At 43.5% G+C, this 24145-nt stretch overlaps 1 protein-coding gene across 3 annotated transcripts in view; it reads left to right on the top strand.

Moving 5' to 3' along the window:
* Window positions 1-418: 418 nt before the first annotated feature.
* LOC119458176 (sulfotransferase 1B1) overlaps window positions 419-24145 on the top strand; it is a 42440-nt gene continuing 18713 nt past the window's right edge. The window contains exons 1-3 of one of the 3 annotated variants that reach the window (XM_049670810.1): window positions 419-483; window positions 13303-13778; window positions 19635-21296. In XM_049670810.1, coding sequence (XP_049526767.1) covers window positions 13323-13778; window positions 19635-20120 — 942 coding nt within the window. In that variant the 5' untranslated portion in view covers window positions 419-483; window positions 13303-13322 and the 3' untranslated portion in view covers window positions 20121-21296. Of the gene's footprint in view, window positions 484-8062; window positions 8192-13302; window positions 13779-19634; window positions 21297-24145 lie in introns of those variants that run through there. The other 2 variants (XM_037720004.2, XM_049670809.1) reach the window with 2 other exon arrangements.

Genomic DNA, 24145 nt, shown 5'->3' with positions numbered 1-24145 from the left:
GGCACCACCAGAGACTGCGGTCACGGCAAGACCAGGCATCGAAGTCTTGACTGTGCGCAAAGCTTCATAACACCACACCGACCTCAAGGCGCGTAGGCGCCTTGGCCATGTTCTTGGCCATTTTGCTTCGCCGTGAATCGAAGTCAGGATACGTTCTGGATACGTTCTCGTCCTTAGGCTTCTTCAGGACGTCAAGACCTTTTCCTTGGTTTGTCGAATTACGTCCACCGACGTCGTTCGCATCGCTGCCCTACACTTATGATTACGCAAGCAAATTATATCTGTTTACAGAGCAGGCAACATTACGAGAGCATTCACAAAAGACCGCTCCAAGCGATTTCGCAACCACGGCACACAAGGAAAAAAACAGGTTTTTCTCCGCTTGAGCAGTCGAGATAGCGGTCCTGTCATTTGTATAGCCTTTGCCTGCTGTCGTGAAAGGGCGCTCAGGCAATACAGATTAGAAGACAGTGTCACCCGCAGGTAGGTGGACCTAACTATTTGAACCTGATTTAGTTATGCTCGGCTTGCTTTGTAACCATGGGTTGCATTTATTGCATTGCATTCTGAAGAAAGTTATTGCCGAGTCTCTAGCACACGGTGGTATGTAGTAGAAGTTAATGTTGAAAAAGATAAGAATATTGTAAACAGCAGCTATATAAACTTCTGCGAGACTTACAGATTGCAATTCCTCCCCTACCTGAATAACTCAACGACATTACCTTGTATGTAAAAACTTGTCTACTCAATTGTAAATGGAACTAGCTAGATTTTGAGACGTTATTCTAACCGATCCCTTACAAATATTTCGAGCATCTTCTTGGCGGCGAGATGCTGCTTCTCCTGGTTGAGGCTGTACTCACAACTGACGCTGTGCGTGAAATTAATGTCACGTTTAAAGGGAGCACAGCCATATCGATGAAGTGTTGTGTGCGCGACGTCTTTCTGTGTGTGAGTGTGTGTATGTGTGTGTGGTGTGTGTTTTTTCGTAACCTGAACAAAATTTTTAAAATGGGTGCATAGACTTTAGAAAAATATGGCCAATGGCATATTGTTCGTGTGCGTCTTACGTTACTCGTTACGTACGAATATTTACGAAGTAGTGACACCAAAAATACTATATCCTAAGTATATTTTTAGGGCATACGTCTCTTGTTAAGTTGTGAGGCTTAGTTGAGAAACACAACGGAGCTCTATTCCACGACGTTTACTTTTACGTGCTGTTTTTCGTTCGGACGCGGACGAAGATCACGAAATATAAAAAAGCGTGGCCAGTGCTTAAAGTCAGGGGGGGGGGGGGGGGGGGGGCGGCGCACCTATATTTCTTAAGGAGGAGCTTGGCCTATCTTGGTAAGGTCAACTGTATCATTGTGGCAACCATTTCGGAAGCGCTCAAGGTGATTTTATTACCAGTAGTGACTTATGCGGGGCAATTCTCAAACTACAATTTTTCTACTAATAATTTATTCGCGCTTAATAGGTTGATGTGGCATGAATAAATACAGGAAAGCAGGTATAGGGTTGGTATTATTGAATAATGATTATTCAAATAAAGTATCTCGCAAAACGATTTATCTCATCGATGTCCACCTTCCATTTAATCGACTTAATCGATTAGACCTGTTCGACTAATTGTTCTCGAGAGTTTGACCGGAGTGGCGCATAAGTTTTACAATCGTGCTGGAATGGCGGCGCACGAGCAGTGACTGTGCAAATGTGGTAGAGTGACTGTCGACTGTTTTAACACTACAGCGTTAGGGACCCCGTGTTGCAGAATATCCGGTGTCGACGTCGAAGGCGTTGTCCTTACAAAAAAAAAAAAAAAAACATCCCGATCCACGCATCCCGAATCATGCAGGCCCTCCGCGTGGCACATAGGCGTAACTGAAGTAATTGAATTTCTCAAAGCAAAATGCGTCAGAAAGTTTCTTAAGTAGGACTTACACACAACCTACAGACATGATAGCGTCGGATTGTAATTTGGAACAATTTAATTGCACAGAAAGTCAAACACAAACATCAAACACAAAAAAGCGCCCCGCTCGGTTCTTTGAACACCATCCCGATGGCGCTCGCCTCTACGCATCCGCGACAGCGGTGGCGCCGGCCACGCGGAGGAAAAAAAAAAGAAACAGAAAAGTCGCTTTCGTGCGTAGACTTCGTCGGCAGCGTTTGCAGGTAAACATTACGGCCACATAAGCTGCAGTCCCCGGGAAATGTGAGAAGCAGTCAGGCATCTTTCAATGGTATCGCGTCCCACTCTTAAAGGCAAAGCTAAAGCGTCCTCCAAGTTTTTTTTTTATTTATTCCCGCATGACCCTGAACAAAGCACTTCCCATCTCTTCCCCCACATTGCACACGCCACCACGCCACCCGAAGCCTTATGCTTGAAATTCCCGCAATTCAAGGCACACTATTAGCCCCGAGATATTTGAGTGGCGCCCTCGCGCGTGTGGTGTCAGATACTTTTATTCTGCATCTCCTACAGTATTCTTCATATTTCAGCCTGATGTAATGTGCATATTTCAGTGCACCGGGGAAGACCGGAGGAACCACCTGGTGCTTAGTATTACACCTGAAAGTTAGGGAAAATTGAGCGTTGCATACATATTTGCCACAGCGCATGGTTAATCTAAACTTTTTTACATTCGGTTCACCTCACCAATAATAATGAAATGAGCCTCTTTTTCTGAATACACAATTACAAATACTATTGGATTTCGTAGGCAGTCTTCAAACCTTGTAGGGGTTTCCCAAAAATTGTCTAAACTGGCACAAAACTAGGCTTTAGCGCTTTCCATATGGTCCCTAAATAACTCGCACACTTCCAAAGCTTTTCTGCGACCCAGCCCAGCTGTGTTGGCGCCCATTTCTCCTATATCTGAATTAGGGTAAATAATTGTTTCTTTAGAACGCCATGAGAGCTCACACATAACGTTTTCGAGAATTTCTACTAGCACTAACTCCTTCGCCCTATTATTTTAAGCACAATGTGAATTACATAACTGCCATAGTATAAAAGCAAAAACTATATGAACAAGTATAGGGCAGAAAATTGGCGGCCTCCGACGCCACTGAGATTGAGCAAATATTCATGCTGTAATGCTTCCTTCCTTTAGTGCATTTAACGCAAGAACAAGTGCGCTATTATAGAAAAGTTGAAGCTGAAGAAAGACATTGTGTAAACACATCGAAGTCTCACTTGAGAAATGTTAGCGAGCTCTCGTCTACAAACCTGAGAGAGCTCTTCTGTCATTTTATTCTTGCCGTTGCTAAACTGAAACAAGAGTTTTTCAATACTTTGAAAAAACTGAATGATGTGTAAGCAGCCCGTATTTTAGCGGTGTTTGTTTCATTCACTCTTTAGATTGTTCATTCACTCTTTAGATTGCAGAAATTAAACGCCTTGAAGGTCGTCATTCTTACAGACTCCCGTGCTGCCCTCAGCAAACTTAGACAAGATGCCGATAGCCCATTGTTGTGCAGTATCCAAGAAACTTCCGGCAAAATTACTTCCTGTGGAGTGTCCCTCATTGCCCAGTGGGTACCCTTGCACGTGGGCATCGCTGGTAATTAAGAGGCTGATCGCCTCGCTTCAAGCTGTGCCCACCATGAATGTGACTGCCCTGACATTTCGTGCATGTTGGAAAACGCTCGTCTCCTGATGCGCCGATACCTCCTAAATCAGCACCCAGACCGGCGTGTTGCAGACGGATCGTTCCCTCCCCGTGTTCGTTGTTGAGGCTTGCCCCGTCGTGCTAGAGCACTGTTATACAAGTTAAGGGTTGGGTCTGTGTTGGTGCTCGAACGCCTATATACCGACAAGGACGTGAGGACAGCCGGTCGTGTACGTTTTGTGGCTCCTGTTAGACACTTGAACATCTCGTTTTAGAGTGTCCCGCATTCGTTGCGCAGCGCGCATTACTAATTAATGAGTATAGACTTATGAGGCTGCAATGTGCGACCCTTGAAGATTGCCTATTTCCAAGGACGAGCGCTGCTCGACGTGACCAGGCCCATCGAGCCCTGCTAACTTTTCTGAAGGACACTGACTTGGCCTCCCATTTATAGACATTTGTATTTTTGTTTTGTTCTGTCTGTGTCTCCGTCATTCTTTATTTCCTCTTTTATTTTCTCATATTTAAATTTCCTCTATTCCCTCCTCCTATAGGAGTAGGCAGGCGTTGTGCCCCTCTCGGTGGCAGTTGTCTGCTTGCTCCCTCCTTAATCCCTTTGTGTCCTTGTGTGCATATGTGTACAAATCAAATAATAATAATAATAATAATAATAATAATAATAATAATAATAATAATAATAGATTGTAGAATTATATCACCTGGCACTTTTATCTTGGTCTGATGCACTGAGTTGCAATAATTATTAACTAATCTTATTTTAGCTAACCTTGCACAAGAATATTGCCCAGCAAAAATTACTGAGGCATCACACACAGAGAGAGAAAGACAGATTCCTACTTTTTATTTTAAATATTCAATAATTGTGGACAGTGGCCAAACAATGGCAGAAAATACATACAACATAGAGGCAACACAAAATATTTCAGTATCGATCGGCTTATGCCTCAGAGTATGATATTCAACTTATATAAACCTGTAGGTTTCAGCACGCCTTTGCAAGTTTCCACAGTGAAACGAAAACATTCACGTATTTGGGTGACCTTTGGAATGTGGCAACAAAATTCTGTATTTAAATCATTAACGGCACCAGACCAGATGTTTATTATTTTTTCCGTAAACCCCGTGACACTATCATTTTGATTACATACTGGTTCAACTCAATCAATATCCTTTATATCTCAATATTAGTGGCTCAATTTCCAGCGCTGTAATAAATTTCTGAGTACCGGCTGTATAAATAGTGTATTACTGGCTACGCACATTTGTTTTTGCGTGTGTCGGCAGAACGAGAACCTTGAGCACTTGTTTGTTTCCGTTTATCAAAAGGTCGCAAAAAGTAGTTTTAGCCCTACGCCAGCGCTTCCTGACTAGTAGTGCTGCTCTTTTCTAACTGTTAAATTTGCTTGTGCAAATGTATCTATGTCACCCTTTCACATTACCCTTGTCGCATTGCCGCTAAATATACATGCTTTCTAAGCGAAAATATTCAAGTAGCCATTTTCTATAGAAGCAATGGAGCAATGCTATTTGACTTCATCCACACAGAATTCTGTTTCAAGTGCTAATGTTCAAACTCAACGTATTCGTCGAAGTATACCACGTGTCCAAGCTACCATGCACAAAAAGAACGGAAGCCTTTAGTGCCAATGAAAAAATCACATTTCACTGTCAGCAACCACAAGAAGGGTTTCGTACTTTTTCTGACTTTTAATTATTATTTGAATAATTACGAACATTTTAAATAATAATAAATATTTTTACTGCAAACATACCAACATAAGGTGCTACGGCGCCTTCAAAGTCATAATTTATATGGCCTGCTACGAGCTATATTCTGAGGATCTCTTTTTTTTTACTGCAAAATAACACACTTTTTTTCTGCGTGGTCTGCGTGTAACGTGGTATATTGCTATGTTCGGGCGTTTTATAACACGTGGAATAACGAGCAGCGCAAAATATAGCGCGTCGAAAACAAGTGAAATTTATATTTGCGAAGTTGCTCTAATGCATTTTCTTTTTATATATGTCTGCCGTAATTATAGTAAAGGCAACATTATTTAGTAATTTATTGCAACGTATTCATTACGACCAAAAAAAAACAAGATGCTTCTTCTTGTTACAGCTAATGAAGTGCAAGTGGCTTCATCGGTATAGAGGGCGCGACGGAGACAAGCGCTGAAACTTGAACTGTGTTTTTGTTGGACACACACATGTACGTACATACGCTTATGTGATCACACTCGCAACTGCCGAACCACGCTTGGCAACACCAAAAGAACATCTCGAATATCTACATATAGACTAATACAGCGTACCACCTCTTGCACATGCCAGTCCTACAAGTTTCTTTAAGGATAAGGCTGAAGCAATTACATTTATCAATAGCCGTTGCTTTAATTATCAACCCGGTGTTAGTGCTTACGTGATTTGCAATTACTTGATGTTTTCTCCAAAAGTTTAGCGCCCTCACATCACCTACAATTCAAAGCGCGGATTCCCTTTCTGCATTTCTGCACATTTAAATTGTGCTCCTGTAATGTCACATTACGACACCTGCCCATCTGCCCCACGTATTTTAGGCCACAGGAGAGGAGGATGCGTCAAATCACACCCCCCACTGTGGAATCAACAAACCTGTTTTTAGACTTAATATTAGACGTATGTGATTCATTGTTACCGGCGCTACATTGCTGGACAAAAACATCAGTAATTGCTAAGTACGCAGGCGATAGCACCGCGTTGATAATTGAAGCCACGGCTGTGGCTCAAAGTGATTGTGTCAGCAAACCTTCTGTCGCGCTATTGGACAAAGGGCTTCCTCACCTAGAATGTGCAGGAGGCAGTACACTGTGCCAATCAACGTAGATAGTGGAGATGTTCTTTTTGCTTTGTCAATCATGGTTCAGCAGTTTCGATTGCGATCACGTGAGCGCATGTACACGTGTGTGTTTCATAAGAATAAAGTTTAGTTGGAAGTGTCAATGACTTGTCTCGGTAGTGCTTTTCCGACCTTTGTCCTCTGTCACATTGTGCACAGCAGAGATTGCCAACCAGGCCGGTCTGGCACCTTGCTTCAGAATCCCATAGCCGATGACAAAGACAGAAAATAAAAAGGCTCGTTTGCATTCCTATACGACAGAGGCCGTTGTTTAGAGCACTTGTCTAGAGATATTGACGTACACGTGAAGTCTGATGCTCAAAGCTTTACAAAGCAACAGAAGCACAGATGTCATAGTTCTCCCGCTCAAATATTACGCAAATAACGGGATAAGACTATCTCTCAGACACACAGTTTTGTTATAGCGCTCTTGGCATAGAGCCGGGTACGAAGTGTCGCTCGAGAAGCCTGCCGCCGGCACAGCGATTTGTCGGTCGCCAATGTAGGTCATCCTTGATATGACGGTTGTTCTATAAGCAGAGGACGATACCAAGGAAAAGATTGCCTTCGCTGTACATGTGACTTTCGATATAGGGGCGTTGGCAATTTCGGCGTAGAGCGTGCCTGATAAGCTCCGTTTACACTCAGGGCGTCCCACTTACGCAATTTTTCTTGAAACTACAGGCTCGAACGACAACCTTTTGCACTCTGCATGGTTTGTTGTTGCGTTTGTCGCGAGGAAGTTCTGGCGCGTATTTAGAAAGACATTCCCTTACTTGAAATCATCATCGCGAGAACCGCGATGACGAGCATGTTATTAGTGAAGGTAACTGGCGAATGGCAACCATGCAGGGCTTGTGAATAAAAAAAATCTGACTTTGATCCGAGTGCCAAAGCTTCGAAGCTTTCGTTCTCACTTCATATCACTGCTAAAAATTAAGACGCGACTGGCAAAAAATTTATCATCACGTGACCGCAAGATCACCTAGCCAGAATGTGATAGGGTTCATAATCAGCAGCTTTATTTAAAATTGTGCGCTTCCCGCGTTTGCCTGACAGGAGATTTTGGGTGCTTGAAAAGCACACAATATCTGATTTGCGATCAGTTGTTATTGAATACGCAGAAAAATCTGAGGAGCATTTATTATTTTAATTCATTCTCTGCTGTGCCAACGACCAATGGAAGCAGGTGTCAACAATGCTTGCGGAATGAGTCACGCATACGTAAACGAGTGTTCATGTTCGCATGATTTACAGTGTATGTGTACGATGGTCAAAGCAACCTCCGAAAATGGCACAGTGATTAGCAGAATGCTTATAACCCTCCGATTGGTCAGATACATCAGAAACAGAAGGCGGTGTCACGTGTACAAACAGTTACAGTTCGGGGTCGGGTTCCTCCAGTGGCTGTCACCAACATGGTTCAGATCTCTCACCTAGACTTGTGATTGTGCAAACAAAGACCCTTTGTGAATACAGTGCGCCACGTTACGAGCTTATCAGAGGAGGAGGCACTCGAAGAGCTTTTGCAAAAGCACCACACAAGAAAACATACGGCCGTGACAGCATTCCATCGTGTAGTGCAATCAGCAGTTGCGTCATTCTTACTTCAAGAACTATCTTTGGCGGCCGTCGTCAAACGGAGCGCAGGCAAGATATTTCAGAAGGCTCAGAGGTAGGAGGATCAGCCCACTGCTGTTTGATTCAGATTTGGGCTGGTGTTTCAGCAGTACAACTATTTCATAACCAGGGCATGTAATAACGAAAACGAACCTCTGCTAAAACTTAAGCTAAGTGACAACTTCAGCCAGTAGCTATGCTGGGCATATTATAAGCAAAGGCCGACTGACATTTGCAAAGAGCACTGCCGAACTAAAAGCCCGTACACATAAAACCGCTTGTACAATACATTGCACATTGCCTTCTGCATTTTTTGTAAATTCTCTCAGAAGTGATGATCCAAATTATTCATTCTGGTCAAGAAGTATGGTGCATGTGTAACTGTAAAGACGTGGTTTACTCATATTCTTATCATCCTCTTTCGAGGGATTTAGCACTCAATTAATCTAGAGCTCTGTGTCATCCCAGACTGCCGAAGGCAGCCTTCAGGTGTTTTTCGAGATCACTGAGACTGCGTGAAAATATGGGACGTGCCAGCAAGAGGGAAATGTAGTACACGTAGTTCCATCTTAATTTAACATCCATGTTTAAGAAATAAACTCTATATATATATATTTTTTCAATGGGCCAAGCGTATTTAGGCAAATCAGAAGCACAACTTCGCGGTTATCTTAGGTTTATTATTTACCCAACAGTTTCGGTCGGTGGACCGACCTTTTTCAAGATATTTCAAGGATTTACCGAAACTGTTGGGTAAATAATACACCTAAGATAACCGCGAAGTTGTGCTTCTGATTTTCCTATATATATATATATATATATATATATATATATATATATATATATATATATACCAAAGCAAACACGAGGACATGGGGTGATGTTCATATACATGGAGACGCAGTTTTTCGCATCTCACCGTGGTTTTTAAATAAAAAAAATGTTTTCACGCCTAGTCACATGTGCACAGTTTACTGTTCTACTGATACTGTTTGATGAGTTTGCTATGTGATGGAGTCTTCTCAGGTTCCGGTGAAATTATTTCTTGTCTGAACAAGTGCTCCAAAACCTTTATTGCCTTGGTTGGGGAGCTTTATAATTTTTTTCTTGAAAAGTACTGTAGTCCAACCTTGGTAATACAGCCGAGCACTTCCTCAATGCGCAGGACATGTGACAATGTGGAAGCATATACTATGATATTATCAAATTAGCATACGCAAGTTTTGAAATTACAGGCCATGCAAGACACTATCATTCAAATCTGGCAGCTGCATTGCAGAGCCCGACCGGCATAACAATCAACCGTATAACCCATCAGGGTGGCAGACTGAGTTCGAGATGTGATGCATTTGTTAGTGAACGTTTGCCGTTTTGAAGGTCTAAGCTGTCTTTATATATATATATATATATATATATATATATACATCATAAGATGGGGAGATGTTCAAACTAGTTCAATTAGTGTGTGCAAGTAATTTCCTTTATGTTGTTCTTGGTGTCAATGTTTGTTGGCTTCTTATGATATCATGACTATAAATCGGGCCCCTCGGTTCCCTTTCTTCTCGTTGATTACATAACGAGGGCTCGAATCTGGCAACATTGATGCCTTCAGGGAGCATATGTGGGTTTATTGACCAGTTGCCATCACCCAAAAAGATCACGTGCTCGTGACGCCTGCGGCAGAAAGGATGTTCCCCATCCGCCCCTAGGCTTGTGAGTGGTGGCGCTGGCTAACACTCCCAGAGTTGGTTCTAGTTGAAAAACATAAATACCTCAAAAAGCGGATGGGAAAACGGTTCCGCGGTAGTTCAATGGTGAGAGCATCGCACGCGTAATGCGAAGACGTGGGTTCGTTCCCCACCTGCGGGCAGTTGTTTTTTCATCCGTTTTCATTTCCATGAATTTATCATTTCTTTAATTCAATAATTGTGTGCAAGTAATTTCCCCTATGTTGTTCTTGGTGTCAATGTTTGTTGGCTTTTTATGTTATGATTAATAAAACTCGGGCCCGTCGGTTCCCTTTCTTCTCGTTCATATATACATATATAGCCGACTACGTCTTGGTGCTCTCATGGTCGTTTCCTTAGCTTTGTATGTACCAAAATTGGCATAGTATGACAAGAGTGTATCACGAACATAAATGATAGGTCATGACATGAATGTCATGAATTTAGTGTCATGTAGGTCATAAAACAGCTGGCTACGTCTTGTTGCTCTCATGGTCCTTTTGTTAACTTGGTGTGGTAGAAAATTGGCATAGCATGACAAGAGTGCATGAAAAACATAAATGATAGTTCATGGCACGAATGTCGCGACATGCATGTCATATAGGTCACGAAACAGCCTGCTAACATAATAATGACCCAGCCGAAAAAAGAATAAACTCAAAAAGCACAGAAATGGGTTTTTATGTGGCTACTAAGTGAAGAAAAGACAAAGTGATCATGGTAGAAGTCATAGTCATGAGCATTACTCAGAAAAATGACAATGACTCTGGGAAAATAGATTAACACTCAGAAACCACTGAAATGGGTTCTGACGTGGGTACTAAGTGAAGGAAACAATAAAAAAGGATTTAGAAGTCATAGTCATGAACATGACTCAGCGAAATGACAATGACTCCGCGAAAAAAGATTAACACTGAAAAACCACTGAAATGGGTTCTGACGTGCGTACTAAGCGAAGTAAACACTAAACGATCATGTAGAAATCATATTCATGAGCATGACGTCATAGTAATGAGCATGACAGCAAAAATGACTCAGCGAAAAAGATAAACACTCAAAAACCATTGAAATTGGTTCGGACGTGGGTACTAAGTAAAGGAAACACTAAAGAAAGGTGGTAGAATTCGCAGTCATGCACATGAGCTCTTCAGTCATTTGCCTTAAGCTCTATAGGTGTAGCTAAAGGGACTTCTGAGAACTTACGACATAAATGTCATGACATGCGTGTCATGTAGGTCATGAAAGAGCCGCCTATGTCTTGGGATTCTCATAGTCGTGTCGTTAACTTGGTAGGCTCGTCGCACACTGCTTCGCATAACATCGATTCCTAGAGGGCGTGGGATCTGCCGGCTTTTTCCTTGTTGGATACTAACATGGGTATCTGCCAGTAGCCAGATCGAATATCAAGAATGGAGAAAAATTTAGCTAAGTGTTACAATCTGAGCGCCTCGTCAATTCAGTTGGTCGCAGGAAGTAAACATCTTTGCGCGTGATTTTGTTAGGGGGACGACAGTCGAAGCGAAAGCGTAGTGAACCACCTTTTTTTCTCCACTAGAATGACCACGGACTTGCCGAAGGTCGTGTGGTAATCCGTCAATATATTTCCGACACATCTTGTTCAAAAATATTGCGCTCTATAAGAGAGACACCTGATATGACCGCCGGTGAACCTTACGGGAGTCGTGAGTCAGCATGCGATGAGTCGCGGCCGGATATTTATTTTACATGGGTGAGTGAACATCGAACAATGTACTTTGCTTGCCGAACAATGCGAGGAGATCTCACGTCTTGGCGGTGATGCGGTCTCGGACAGCGCATGTGAAAATATGATCAAGAGTCGTGTCATCTCTGTCCCTCTTTCTTTCCCCCACCCCCTCTCCTTGTTTAGGGTAGCAAACTGGGCACGGCTTCGTTAATTTACCTGAATTTCCTTACTCCATTACACATCTCTTTGGTCTTGCCTTATGGCAGTCTACAGAACTCTGGAACTGCCATTGCTAGAAGGCGAGTTCGACTCGAATTATGCAACTAAAATTGCAGAACTTCGGACGGTATTCTTGGCAGGTGATTTGACTCCAATCATTGAATTGAGGACACTGTGAAAGATACGCCGTTGGTTCTGTTCCTGTTAAGGATGCCCACCTTAGGACTCTGTGCAAGAATGTAGTACCTCGTCTACAATAGTGTTTTTTTCTTACCCGCGCATCCTCAACGCTTATAAAAACATGACACTATCAGGATGATCACTTTAGTTTCATAAAGGTTTCATAAAGCCGAATTGTCAGATGTTGCACTGTTGGAAGTCAAACCCCCTCACTTGCTCTAAGTAATATTCTCAATTTTGATCAGAGTTTTCTTTAGCGCTTGCAACTATCGTTAAGCTCAAGTAGCAGTCTTAACAATTTAAGCAATAAGCATGTTTTCTTTTACTTTATTATGACTGCTTTATTGTTGGACACAACATATGTAAAATAGTAGGATACAATAGTGAACAATGTTTCGTTTTCGAAAGGAATGGACACCCCCATTCTTATTACGGTGAACTTTCGCTTCAGTTCATTTAGTGATTTACTGTTTTTTTTAATCACTAATGGATTTACAAATAATAAATATCTAAGCATTTTTAATTTTTTACTACTGTTATCTTTAACGTTGCTGAATAAACGGAGTGATCATATTTTAAAGTTTGCTTTAGCAGTGAAAAATTGCTTGTTGCAGAAAACATATTTGCAGTCCTTCAGATGGAATATTGATAGAGGCGGACATTAGATGCATGAGAAATCAATACACATTTTCAAAGAATTCCGAAAAATCATTTATTTATTTCCTAATAATTTATTTTACGGCACACTAATCACTACAAACTGTAGCCTGTGAGTTTGCAAGGCGTATCTGCTTAGAACGTATACCAGAATGACGTCAGGTTGGATATATGCGCTATCAAACTCGCAATAAAAATGCAGTGTTGTCCCACTTACAATTTTTAACAAACGTACTTTTATTCATTGAAACACAAAAGTAATTGGAGCGTCCATGTATTTCGTCCCACGCTTTAGAAAATATTATATCGAAAAGGGTGTCATCCTGGAGGTTGATTTCAAGTGGATATGTCTTCCAAACTACCTGGCAATAATTCGCAGGTTACAATATCTTCCATGAGGTAATAAGTTAGGAAGTAGGTCAGTGAATTTTTAATAAGTTGAATATCTGTTTTGATTTCTTATAATTTCCGCCTCTTCGAATAATCCAGCTCGAGACAAGAATGTTACTACCTACCAGAAGCAATTTTGAGATATTCCGGGAAACGTAAAAATGATCACGCCGTATAGGGAAATTTTGCCTTAAACGCTGCCTCACAATTCCATACTAATTTTAATTTCTTATTGTCAAAGCCACTTTAAAGAAAATATTCGACCCATTTTATAACTTCTATCCGCAGGGCCAACGAAAAGCGCCACCATGGACGAAGAGTCATACCGTTACGTCGAAGGCATGTGGATGCACAAGTTCTTCAAGGATGAAGCTATCCTCTCTGCAGTCAACTACAAACCACGGGAGGGAGACATATTTGTCGTTACGTACCCTAAATGCGGTACAAATTGGACGCAGTTTATTGTTTACAATATTCTGACACGTGCGGCACCGGTCACCAACATGGGTGAATTCAGACTGATGAGCCCGTTCATCGATTTGACCGGAGCCGCTTCTGCAGAGAACCCGTTGAGAAATGGTCCCGTAATGACACATTTTCCTTACAACGTCTTACGACCCGTGGATAGTGCCAAGTACATCTACGTCGCCAGGAATCCTTATGACTGTGCCGTGTCCTACTACCACTTCATCAAGGGGCTGACTCCTAAAGCTGTCACCGATGTTTCTTTCGAGAAGTTCCTGAACCTCTACTTGGCAGGAAAGGTAAACTTTTTACCACGTTGCCACATGCATCGTGAAACCGGAGGGATCTTGACTTGTTTGTCGTCATTATTTTATTCATTCACGCGATGTGTCTGTCTTTGGAAAGTGGCCCGCCACGGAGACATGAATGCATTAAGACTGCTGTAGATGACTGCACGCACAACTAGTTCTGCTTTCATCTAGAGGGTTTATCTATAGCAACATTCAGCGTTCTGACTTCCCTTGCTACTAAGTACAGAGCGCGAAATGCCTGCTAGTCTTCACAAAAGTGTCGCCAACACGTTGAAGGACTCAGCAAAATTAGTCATGTTTCGACCCAATGCCATGTAAGGGAACCTGCCATTGTTCCGGGATTAGCAAGCAGGCGAGGAGTTTGCTTGCTACAAAAAGATTAGCTTTCTTATCAAAGCTTATGACGATTTTGTTAAAGAGTTGGTGGCGACCTTTCTCGCATTATATGCCCATTTCCTGAAAGACAGTTCTCCACTGCTCAATGCCAGTTAAATAGCGAGGCCTCCTTCCGATACTACATGCGGTTCTCATGCGGTTGACAAATATTCCAGATATTTCTTTCATAAAGCAGCATTATCTTCATCGTGTCAAAATCCTCTAATGACGCTCCCAATGAACGAGAACTTACTTGATGTTCACGTTTACGGTGTCCGTTTGACGGCGTTAATAGATACTGCAGCCCAGGTTTTCACAATGAGTTATAACCTCCATCGTCGACTGAAGAAGGCTCACACGCCTGCTACTACACGAGACGTACGCACAATATGAGCCAACTAACTGTATTCCATGGTGCATTAGATTCCGTTTTCATTAAATGAAAATGCCGATAAATGTGTTTCGACATCAAGAAACATTGGCTTTTTTCTAACAAGCTACATTACCTAACGAAGTCACCGTAAATTCAGCGTCGCTCTTAATATAGCATGGTACATATACCAACACAGGCTTGTTCGTATGATGCGATGGAGAAAACGGTCAGTTATGCTGTAATTAGTAGCTGATTTGTAAAGTTTCATCAATTTTCTCAGAAGAAAAGAAAATTATTATAGATGGTTTTCAATCGCTGTCTTAATAGTCGATAAAAATTGATGAAAGCCGTGTGCCACTAATATCTGAAGATCGTAACCAAATGATCTACACAATTCTAATATAAATTATAATAGCTCCAGGTGGTTCATGAAGCTTGAAAGAAGCACAAAAAATGTAGTGCAACTTATGCAACTGATACCGAAGCGATATTGCTAGTACTCGCCCGAGTTTATAAAATTATAAAGTTATGATTTTATAAAATGCACTTGCCTAATTATCTCACTGAAAATATGCACAATTTTAAATATTTGTCTTAGGGCACAAGTTTGGTTGCTAAAGACGGAGGCTGTCTTCACAAATATCCAATGATTTGTTACCATTGGGGGATTTTTACGTGGTTTATTTTTCCGGGCTCTGAAGAAAACCACTGAAATATCAAGAAGGAAATAACTTCACCACGCGCTTTTCCTTCTTGTTTACATCATTCTTAACCCTATGTGCCAAGAAAGAAGGCTCCATGCCGGTCACAAAAAATAACAGCAAAGAGCGTGCTTCTATTCGTTTTGAACGATAGCTTATCGATTATCCTTTGAAACCATGGCCTTCTTTCATTTTCGCGTATATGGTGTAGACGTGGCAGCCTAGATGCCGTGGATGACCACTTCATTTTACAACAGAGTTAGGAAACTAATTATTTTTGTCAATCACGGATGAAAAGGCTGTAAACCATCTGCACATGTGCATGCGCGCAGTGAGACATTTCTTTGTCGTTCTTGCAGGTCTCCTTCAGAGCTAGGAAAAAACGACTCACCTTAAATATATTGAGCTTTGTCAAGCCGAAGCACCTTCGGCTTTTTTTACGGCTCTCCCTTTTCACCTTGCGTATGCAGTGGTGAAAATAAAAACATGATGATGATGACAATATTGGCATACAAAAATTTAACAGGGTATTCGTGAGCATGGTCTACCTTTCAGAAAATGAATCGTAACTGAAAGGTATTTCTAGCTATATATATATATATATATATATATATATATACAATTAGTTATGATTAACTTATAATAAATCGGTCGAAAGGGGTCACTAGCTAAAACCACATCTAACGAAAACATGCTATGGACTTCTAATGTATTTCCTTGCAAACATACTTCCACCCGCCTTGCTTTCGTATCAGGTTATTGAGGAAGGAAAGCATTATTCTGTCACGCATGTGTCACTCGCGCAGTTACCGCCGCTGTCATGGCACACATGACTAACTGACAGCTAAATTTAGCCCCTAGCTCAGCGCTCAGAGAGGCATAGCTCGGCATTAAGTTCGTCGATCCGAGCGGGAATGCTCGCTATCGTGAGTACTCACTCCTTCATCAAATTCAAATCAGTGCTTATCGGGCGATATAGGATCTCCTGATGTGCAACAGTTTGTTGACATTTTACGATTGCTTGGTTATGGCACCCACGCGTTTGACAAAACAGTGCCCAGAAAGAAGGCAATCGTGGTGCAAAACAGAGGAATGACAATTCCCACCCGTCGTCTTTAACCATGGCGGCGCGAATATTAACATGCAGGGGGCATGGTTGCAAGATAAAGAGCAGGATCCCCACAAGCTGCATCAGAAGTTAAGCATGTATGATTTCTAATGCGGGAATAGATTTCATGCGGCTTACTTTCATATTGTTGTGTAGAGGAGTGCAGCCATTACTCGATCATGCATGTGTAGATTGTGTAGATAACGCCATTGTCGCGCCGCTCATGACATCGTCCGAGCGAATTAAGCCTTGCACGTGGCAATGCAGTAGGCTTCGCTCAGCGGTATCTTTCTCCAAGAACTGCCGCGTTTCCAAAAGCTTGCTATAGCAGAGTAGGTATGATTTATAAATCTGATAACGGTGCTCATAACGAATAAGAAAGCCTAAAGGGGAGTAATATTTTGCACAAATTTCGTGCTTGCATGGTTATGGGCCCCAATGCGTTTGACACGTAGGGTCCAAAATTGACAGAGATATCCAATCCCTTTGACCCGGTGGAATATGTCCATCTTCAAAGACGATTGATCAGCCGGACAAATGCCCAATAACAGAAAAGAACATCCTTGGTAGCTGGCCTACACAAACGACGGCGCGAGCCGCCCTGAAGGCACTGCTGCGTTATTTATAAGACACCAGACTCAGTGACAAATTGTGACTGTGCACTGTGTTACGTAGGATGAAGCGTTGACACTATGCAACACGAGAACGCCTTCGCAGACTTCGTGCGCATACTCGATGATGCATGTGTAGATTGTGTACATAACGCCATTGTCGCGCCGCTCATGACATCGTCCGAGCGAATTCAGCCTTGCGCGTGGCAATGAGGTAGGCTTCGCTCAGCGGTACCTTTCTCCAAGAACTGCCCACAGAAACGGTTCTGTTTTGTGTGTGTGTGTGTGACTTTCTTTTCTTTCTTCCCTTTTTTAACTTTTACTTATTTTTTTCTCTCTCTCTCTCTCCTTTCGCATCCCTTGAGCCCTCCCCCGGTACAGGGTAGCCAACCGGAGATAACCTCTGGTTAACCTCCCTGTCTTTCCTTTACCTTTTTTCTCTCTCTCTCACCATCTTCAAAGAGAGCTCAAGCACAGGAGATTGAGGCAAGCGCAGGAGCTCCTAGCATTTAATAGTGCGGGGGGCTCAAGTGACGCAGGGCAGTATTCGGTGCCGCTAGTAGGGACTGTAATTTCCTTACCGTAGTGTCCAAAGATCCTCTGAAAACAAGCTGGGCCACTCTCTATAGGTAGCGAGCATGATTGTAATTTTAAACCGTAAGACGCGCACTAGGTGTAACATAAGCTATCCATGTGAGTTCTTATGCATGAATAAATGAAAGTTCTGTATTTGGTTACGTAATTTCTGTACCCTAGTGCCCATACACCATCGGTAGCACGCGCAAGACATTTCACGTACCCACTAGCCGCTGCGCCCATGATACAGCCTACTGCTTTTTCAAATTTAAATAGGCTAGCAAGATAAATGCATTTCATAAGTTCTCCCGTGCAACTACGCATGACTACTAACCAATTAGGTCACTGGTCTTGATCGCTTCATGTGTGCATCTTTTCCAAAATCCTGGTTTAACACCCAGCATGTAATCTCTGTTATATAACCTTACGTTATTTGCGCTTCAACCCCATCGTGCTAAACATGATCCGCAGTAATCATGTGCCGTTGTAGTGTTAGTAAAAACGAACCAATCACAGATCCTCCCGAGACTCGAATACCGCTGTGTGAGATAATCGCTCTTCAAGGTGGTTTTTGTTGTGCGCTGTTATGTTACGAATGTTAAAAACATTTTTTTAAATATAGGTTCCTTGGTTAAATGCCAAAAGCTCATGTTTGCCATGGTACAAACTACATTTCATTGAGATAAAGATGAAGCTACGTTTACTGCATTATCATATTGCTGCCGCATCCGGTATGTTCACGCGCTCTCAGCGACTACAAAAAAGACCTCAAGGCCTCTTTTCGCCGTCTGGGACGACACAGAGGTCTACATAAATACCGTTCAATACTTAGAGGTCTATATAGAGAGGTCTATATCGATACTTCATACCCAGAATGCTTTGCGTAATCACTTCCGAGTAAATTTAGAAAAACAAAGTTGAAGGCAATGTGCAATGTATTGTACGAAGGTCTTAGGAGGGTATTTCATACATCTATATGTTTCCTGGACCTCAGCTGCTATGTTGTGTTATTCGTTATTTCGCGACCATACAGCAAGCACTGTCAGAGTGCGTAGGTTCGTTTTTTTTTTTCTTTACGTTGGCTTGAAAAATACTAGCCTGCAGATTTACATATTTCATTTTTTTTGTTTTTATTTAAAGCACTGACAAAGCTTTGGCTTAAGCATTGATTGCGATAGCAAATTAGTGGAGAGCTATACGAAGTAAGGATAGTAGCTTTATCGGCTGTATAAACTTGTAAACATAGGCATACTAACTAAACGAACATGAACGGTGTCACGTGCGCTCAAGCAAAGATGTATACATCTCACCCTGTGACCGCTGAAACTCGCTATCACAATGCTGGAGTGAGGAAGCGCGGCTGCAGCAGCGAGCGAATTAACCTTCGTACTGCGTCTCGCATCAAGGTGAAGTAAGCCGCGAAAACACAGTGCACGGCGGACTGTGCCCCCGAAGCAGGTGGCTTTCAAGATACTGCGACCCGGGTGGGCATGCGGGGCCGCCCGGAGTAGAACGCGCCCCCCTCCCTAAGCCCCAACCGGAGGGTTGGGCGCGACGGAAGACGGCGCGCTTCCTTCCCGCTTACCTCCCTTACGTGCGTGAGATTGAACCGCGATCGCCGGCTCCCCCTCACACACTTTCACTCGCGCTTACAGCATACGGCGCGCGACGATGATTTTACCTTCCTGGGACTTTATACCTCATGGAGACGGCGACGCCGATGGCAGAAGTGCGCCTGGAAGGTCCGTAGAATTGCTTTTGCAATAAAATTGGCAAACTTGGTGCACCTAAAAAAAGTGTCTTACAATCAAACTACCTTTATTTCGTGTTGTACTTTCAAAATAAATCATAGTTTTAAGCTTATAGTTGAATTTAGGAAATTCACTACATCGTGTGAAATGGCCTTTTAGCCTTGGGTAAGAACTCAAAGAAAGAGCTGTTAAGCACTAAGCGAATGTAAGACAGGAGAATCGATGTAGATTACCTCAGACAAGATGAGAAAGCACATGCTCTGTCCACTTAATTGGCGAGCTTGCTTGTCTTCATAGAGTCAACTATGTGTATTCTTAAGTAAAGAAATATCACTTTTTACATGCCCAGGTCCTCTACGGCGACTACTTCGATCACCTTCTGCCATGGTACGAGCATCGAGGAGCAGAAAATATCCTTTTCCTGACATACGAACAACTGAAGTGGAACACCAGAGAGCAAGTGCTCAAAATCGCCGACTTCCTTGGCGAAGAACACGGAACTGCGTTACGAAAAGACGAGGACCTTCTTCAGAGAGTCATCCACGCCTGCAGTCTGGAAAGCATGAAGGCCGTGTTCAGTAACAAACCAATGGACATGGCAAAGCTGATGCTTAAAGCTGCACCAGATAAGTCAGAGACGTTTGCAATGGTGAAAAGCATGACGGATATAAAGGAGGAGATGCACGAGGGCTCGGGCTTTGTCCGCAAAGGAATCGTCGGCGATTGGCGAAATTATTTTACGGCCGAGCAGGTACAGCGAACGAAGGAATGGATCACGAAAAAGACCCAGGGGAGTGGCGTCATGGAGCTCTGGGATGACTGTGATCTCCCATAGGTACTTTGGCATATATTTATACTATGCATAACATGGTGCATATGTATGGAGTTATACAAATGCTCAGGAATAGAATACACACTTTTAACTGTATATTTATTGAATAAACGCAAAATGATCCCCGGGCCACAGTTTCTCAGGACCAAATAAAGTTCGTGTCACCGTCACCACTAAGACAGTCACAGTGTTTATACTATTATATCACCCTGACATCCTCATACTATATACATCTTTTCGTACTGTCCACTCTAAGAAAGAAACCTCCAGCGAAGCCATCTGGGCTGTTTACAGCGAAGCTGTATACGGCTAGGTTCTAGCGGATCGCGTCCGCAGACAAAACGACGCGTAGAACAACAATTAGAAAAAAATGGGCCGATCCTGGTGATCGTGAAGAAAGGGTCCAAGCACAATGACACATACCCCAGTCTTGTGAGCCAATGCTGGTGATAGGGCTGGAAGGGCCCAAGCTCAATGGCAAATATCTCTGTGAGTTCAGGGACCTATAACATGCCCTTGAACTACCCTTGTCACATGTGGGACCTAAAGAGACAAAAGCAATGCACCGGAGCGATGAACGATGTTGCCCAAACGCGAGTCTATGAAGTTGCATGTCGAAACGTCAGTGATAAAGCTTAATAGTCTACTTAATAATAGCTGTGTCTCATTGTACCTTGACATAGCCTTTTCCATAGCGACGTCATCAGTTGACCCTTGGATTCGGTATGGGTAAGAACCATGCCGCTCGCTCGGAAGAGGAAGAGCGCGCCTTCAAGGAGCGCCGGCACGCTCAACAGCGCGAATGTATGCGAAGCCGAAGGCGCAGTGGCCCAATTAGCGGCGGCCTAATGTGCGGCGGCCGATGGTGCAAGGTGGTGTGAATCTAGTCGTCTAAAGTAGTAAACAGCGGAGCTGGTGATCGACACAGCATCTCTCCAGGTTTTCTAGGCTTGGCTATGTTTTGCTAGGAAATGCCAAGTGACGCTAGGCACGGTATTCCGAATCGGCTCATGCCGATGCTCGGATTCTGGCTTGGCCGCATGACACGCTTCAAGATGAGCAGCTACTTCTTCGGGTGTCCGGATCTTCTTTGGTCGTCCCACGTCAAGGGTACATGTACTCGCCAAAGAGTCAACGAGCGTCCTGCCGCCGTCGCGGTGGCTCCGAGCTTTATCTGCCCGGTGACGGCACGGCCAAGTGGCACCTCCACACCTGCCGGGGCTTGGCTAGTTTAAACCTGCAGATCCGACGCCAGAGGGGCCTGCTGCAGTCACGGACACCTCGTGCGTTCGGCGCGAACGCTGGGACACGGGGAAACGCGGGCGGCGTCGGCAGCAGCTCTGAGCGTTGCCTCGTTGGTGCTGCTACAATTTCTTTCTTCTCTCTCTCTTGCGCTCTCATTTTCTCTTTCTCGCTCCCGGCATTGCGCGTGCCGCGCGCATGCTATCCTTCTCTCTGCTTAACGTCCCATGTCAAGGCAGCACGTGCACGGCACGGAGAGGAGGCCACGCACACGCCGCTCCGCGAGGTGGTTGCTAGGCAACCCAGGTGACTCATCGCTCAGCGATGTTTTGCGGCTCGCGGCACAGCTTATGGCTGGCCTAAACAGTTCCGCTGTAAAACCTCAGTAAACACGCAGGCGATAGCAACACATTGATAATCGAAGCCACTGCTTTTGCTCAAAGTGATCGTGTCCGCAAACCTTCTGTCGCAGTGTCGGAAAAAGGACTTTTCACCTGGAATGTGCAGGAGGTGCTACACTGTGTTAATCTACGTAAATGTTAGAGATGTTCTCTTTGTTTTGCCAATCATGGTTAAGCAGTTTCCATTGCGATCTCGTGAGTGCATGTACGCGTGTGTGTTTCAGAAAAATAAAGTTTAGTTGGAAGTGTCAATGACTTGTCTCGGTAGTACCTTTCCATCCTTTATCTTCTGTCACATTGTGCACATCAGGGCATTGCCAACCAGGCCGGTCTGACACCTTGCTTCATAATCCCATAGCCAGTGACAAAGACAGAAAATGAAAAGGCTCGTTGGCATTCCTATACGGCAGTGGCAGTTGTTTAGAGCACTTCTCTAGATATAGTGAAGTAGACGGGATGTCTGATGCTGAAAGCTTTACAAAACAAGAGAAGCACAGATGTCATAGTTCTCCCGCTTAAATATTGCGCAAATAACAGGATAAGATTATCTCTCAGACACACAGCTTTGTTATAGCGCTCTTGACATAGAGCTGAGTACGAAGTGTCGCTCGAGAAATGCGCCACCACAGCGATTTGTAGGTCGCCAATGGAGGTCATCCTTGATATGACAGTTGTTCTAGAAGTAGAGAACGATACCAAGGAAAAGGTTGCCTTCGGTGTACATGTGACTTTCGACTCATAGACGTTGGCAATTTCGGCTTAGAGCGTGCCTGATAAGTTTCGCTTACATTCAGGGCGTCCCACTTACGGATCTTTTCTTTTAAAACTACAAGCTCGAGCGACAACCTTTTCCACTCTACATGGCTTGTTATTGCATTCGTCGCCAGGACGATGTGGCGCGTATTCAGAAACACATTCCTTTGCTCGAAATTTTTGGAGACAGTAACAGAGAAACGCGATGATGAACGTTTTATTAGTGAAGGTAACCCGCAAATGGCAACCAGGGCTTCGGAATAAAAAAAATTCTGAATTTTGTCCGAGTGCCAAAGCTTTCGTTCTTACTTCGTACCGTTGCTCAAAATTAAGACAGGGCTGGCAAAAAAATTATTCCGTGACCACAAGATCGCGTAGCCAGAATGTGATACGGTTCTTAATAAGCAGTCAGTTCGATTTTAAATTGTGCCCTTCGCGCATTTGCCTCACAGGAACTTTCGGGTGCAGAAAAGCACATAATACCTGGTTTGCGATAAGTCGTTATTGAAGGCGCAGAAAAATCTGAGGAGCACTAATTTTTTATTAATTCTGGACGGTGCTTACCATTGTATGCTACCCATAATGACCATAGGAAACAGGCGTTAACAAGACTTGCGGAAGGAGTTACGCATACGTAAACAAGTGTTCACGTGCGTACCCGCCAAGGTTGCTCAGTGGCTATGGTGTTGGGCTGCTGAGCACGAGGTCGCGGGATCAAATCCCCGCCACGGCGGCCGCATTTCGACGGGTCATAATAATTTATAATTTTTTAGGAAATTTTTAGCACAATTTTTTTTTAGGAAAAGGGGGAGGGGGGGGGCTTCGAGCCAATTCTGGTCTTGTAACGGCTAGAAAATTCATGGCTAAAAAAAAACAAACGCTAGCTGTAGTTTTACAGAGCTTGACGCTCTATGCGATTGAGTCATTTTGCACACGTCCCACCGGCCTTGGCTATTCGTTATTTCATTTCCTTGCTCTGACACCTTACTCTCACTAGACCTTTGCTGTTCCTGTATGGGGAGTGAATGATCGCCTTGAATTTACTTCCTATAATTTTATTCGCGCTGTCGATTATATAACACTCTAAGGCACTTGCAATTGAATTTCGAGTGCCACGCTGAGAGTACGATTGCTCTTCCACAACCACAATTGTACGAGGGCGGTGCGAGCGAACTGGATTGGGGCCGAGAGGCGCCCCGCAGCATATTCAACTTACTTTCGCTGCAGGCGCCGAGGCCGATTGTGCATAGTACGCTCTTAAAATAATGCTTTACTTCAACTACAAATTAATGTTTACACCATTTTGCCAAACATATATCGTTGCGGCACGGATTATACAACGCGACGTCGTCAATTTTGCTGTCGTGTGTCAAACACGTCTTCTTCTAGCGAGCGCGCATTCGCTACGTGTACGCTGGCGGACGCCCAGTTTTTCTCGCAGACCGTCTGTGCCGTACGTTTTTTTTTTTTTTATTCGGTGCGCTCATGACTCTTGACGACCGGCGCAGCTTCCAGATGCGCCGGGGCAACAAGCTTTACACAGTCGAGACGCGCGAGGCTAACTCGCTGCACGTTACATGCACACCACCAGAAAGTCCGTTCCCAGCCAGGGCCCGTGTGAAAAAGCACATG

Source organism: Dermacentor silvarum, chromosome 7 (genome assembly GCF_013339745.2).
Source record: "Dermacentor silvarum isolate Dsil-2018 chromosome 7, BIME_Dsil_1.4, whole genome shotgun sequence".
In the NCBI taxonomy this organism is placed as follows: domain Eukaryota; kingdom Metazoa; phylum Arthropoda; class Arachnida; order Ixodida; family Ixodidae; genus Dermacentor; species Dermacentor silvarum.
The sequence above is the reverse complement of the archived record's forward strand: the minus strand, read 5'-3'. Positions and strand labels throughout refer to the sequence as shown.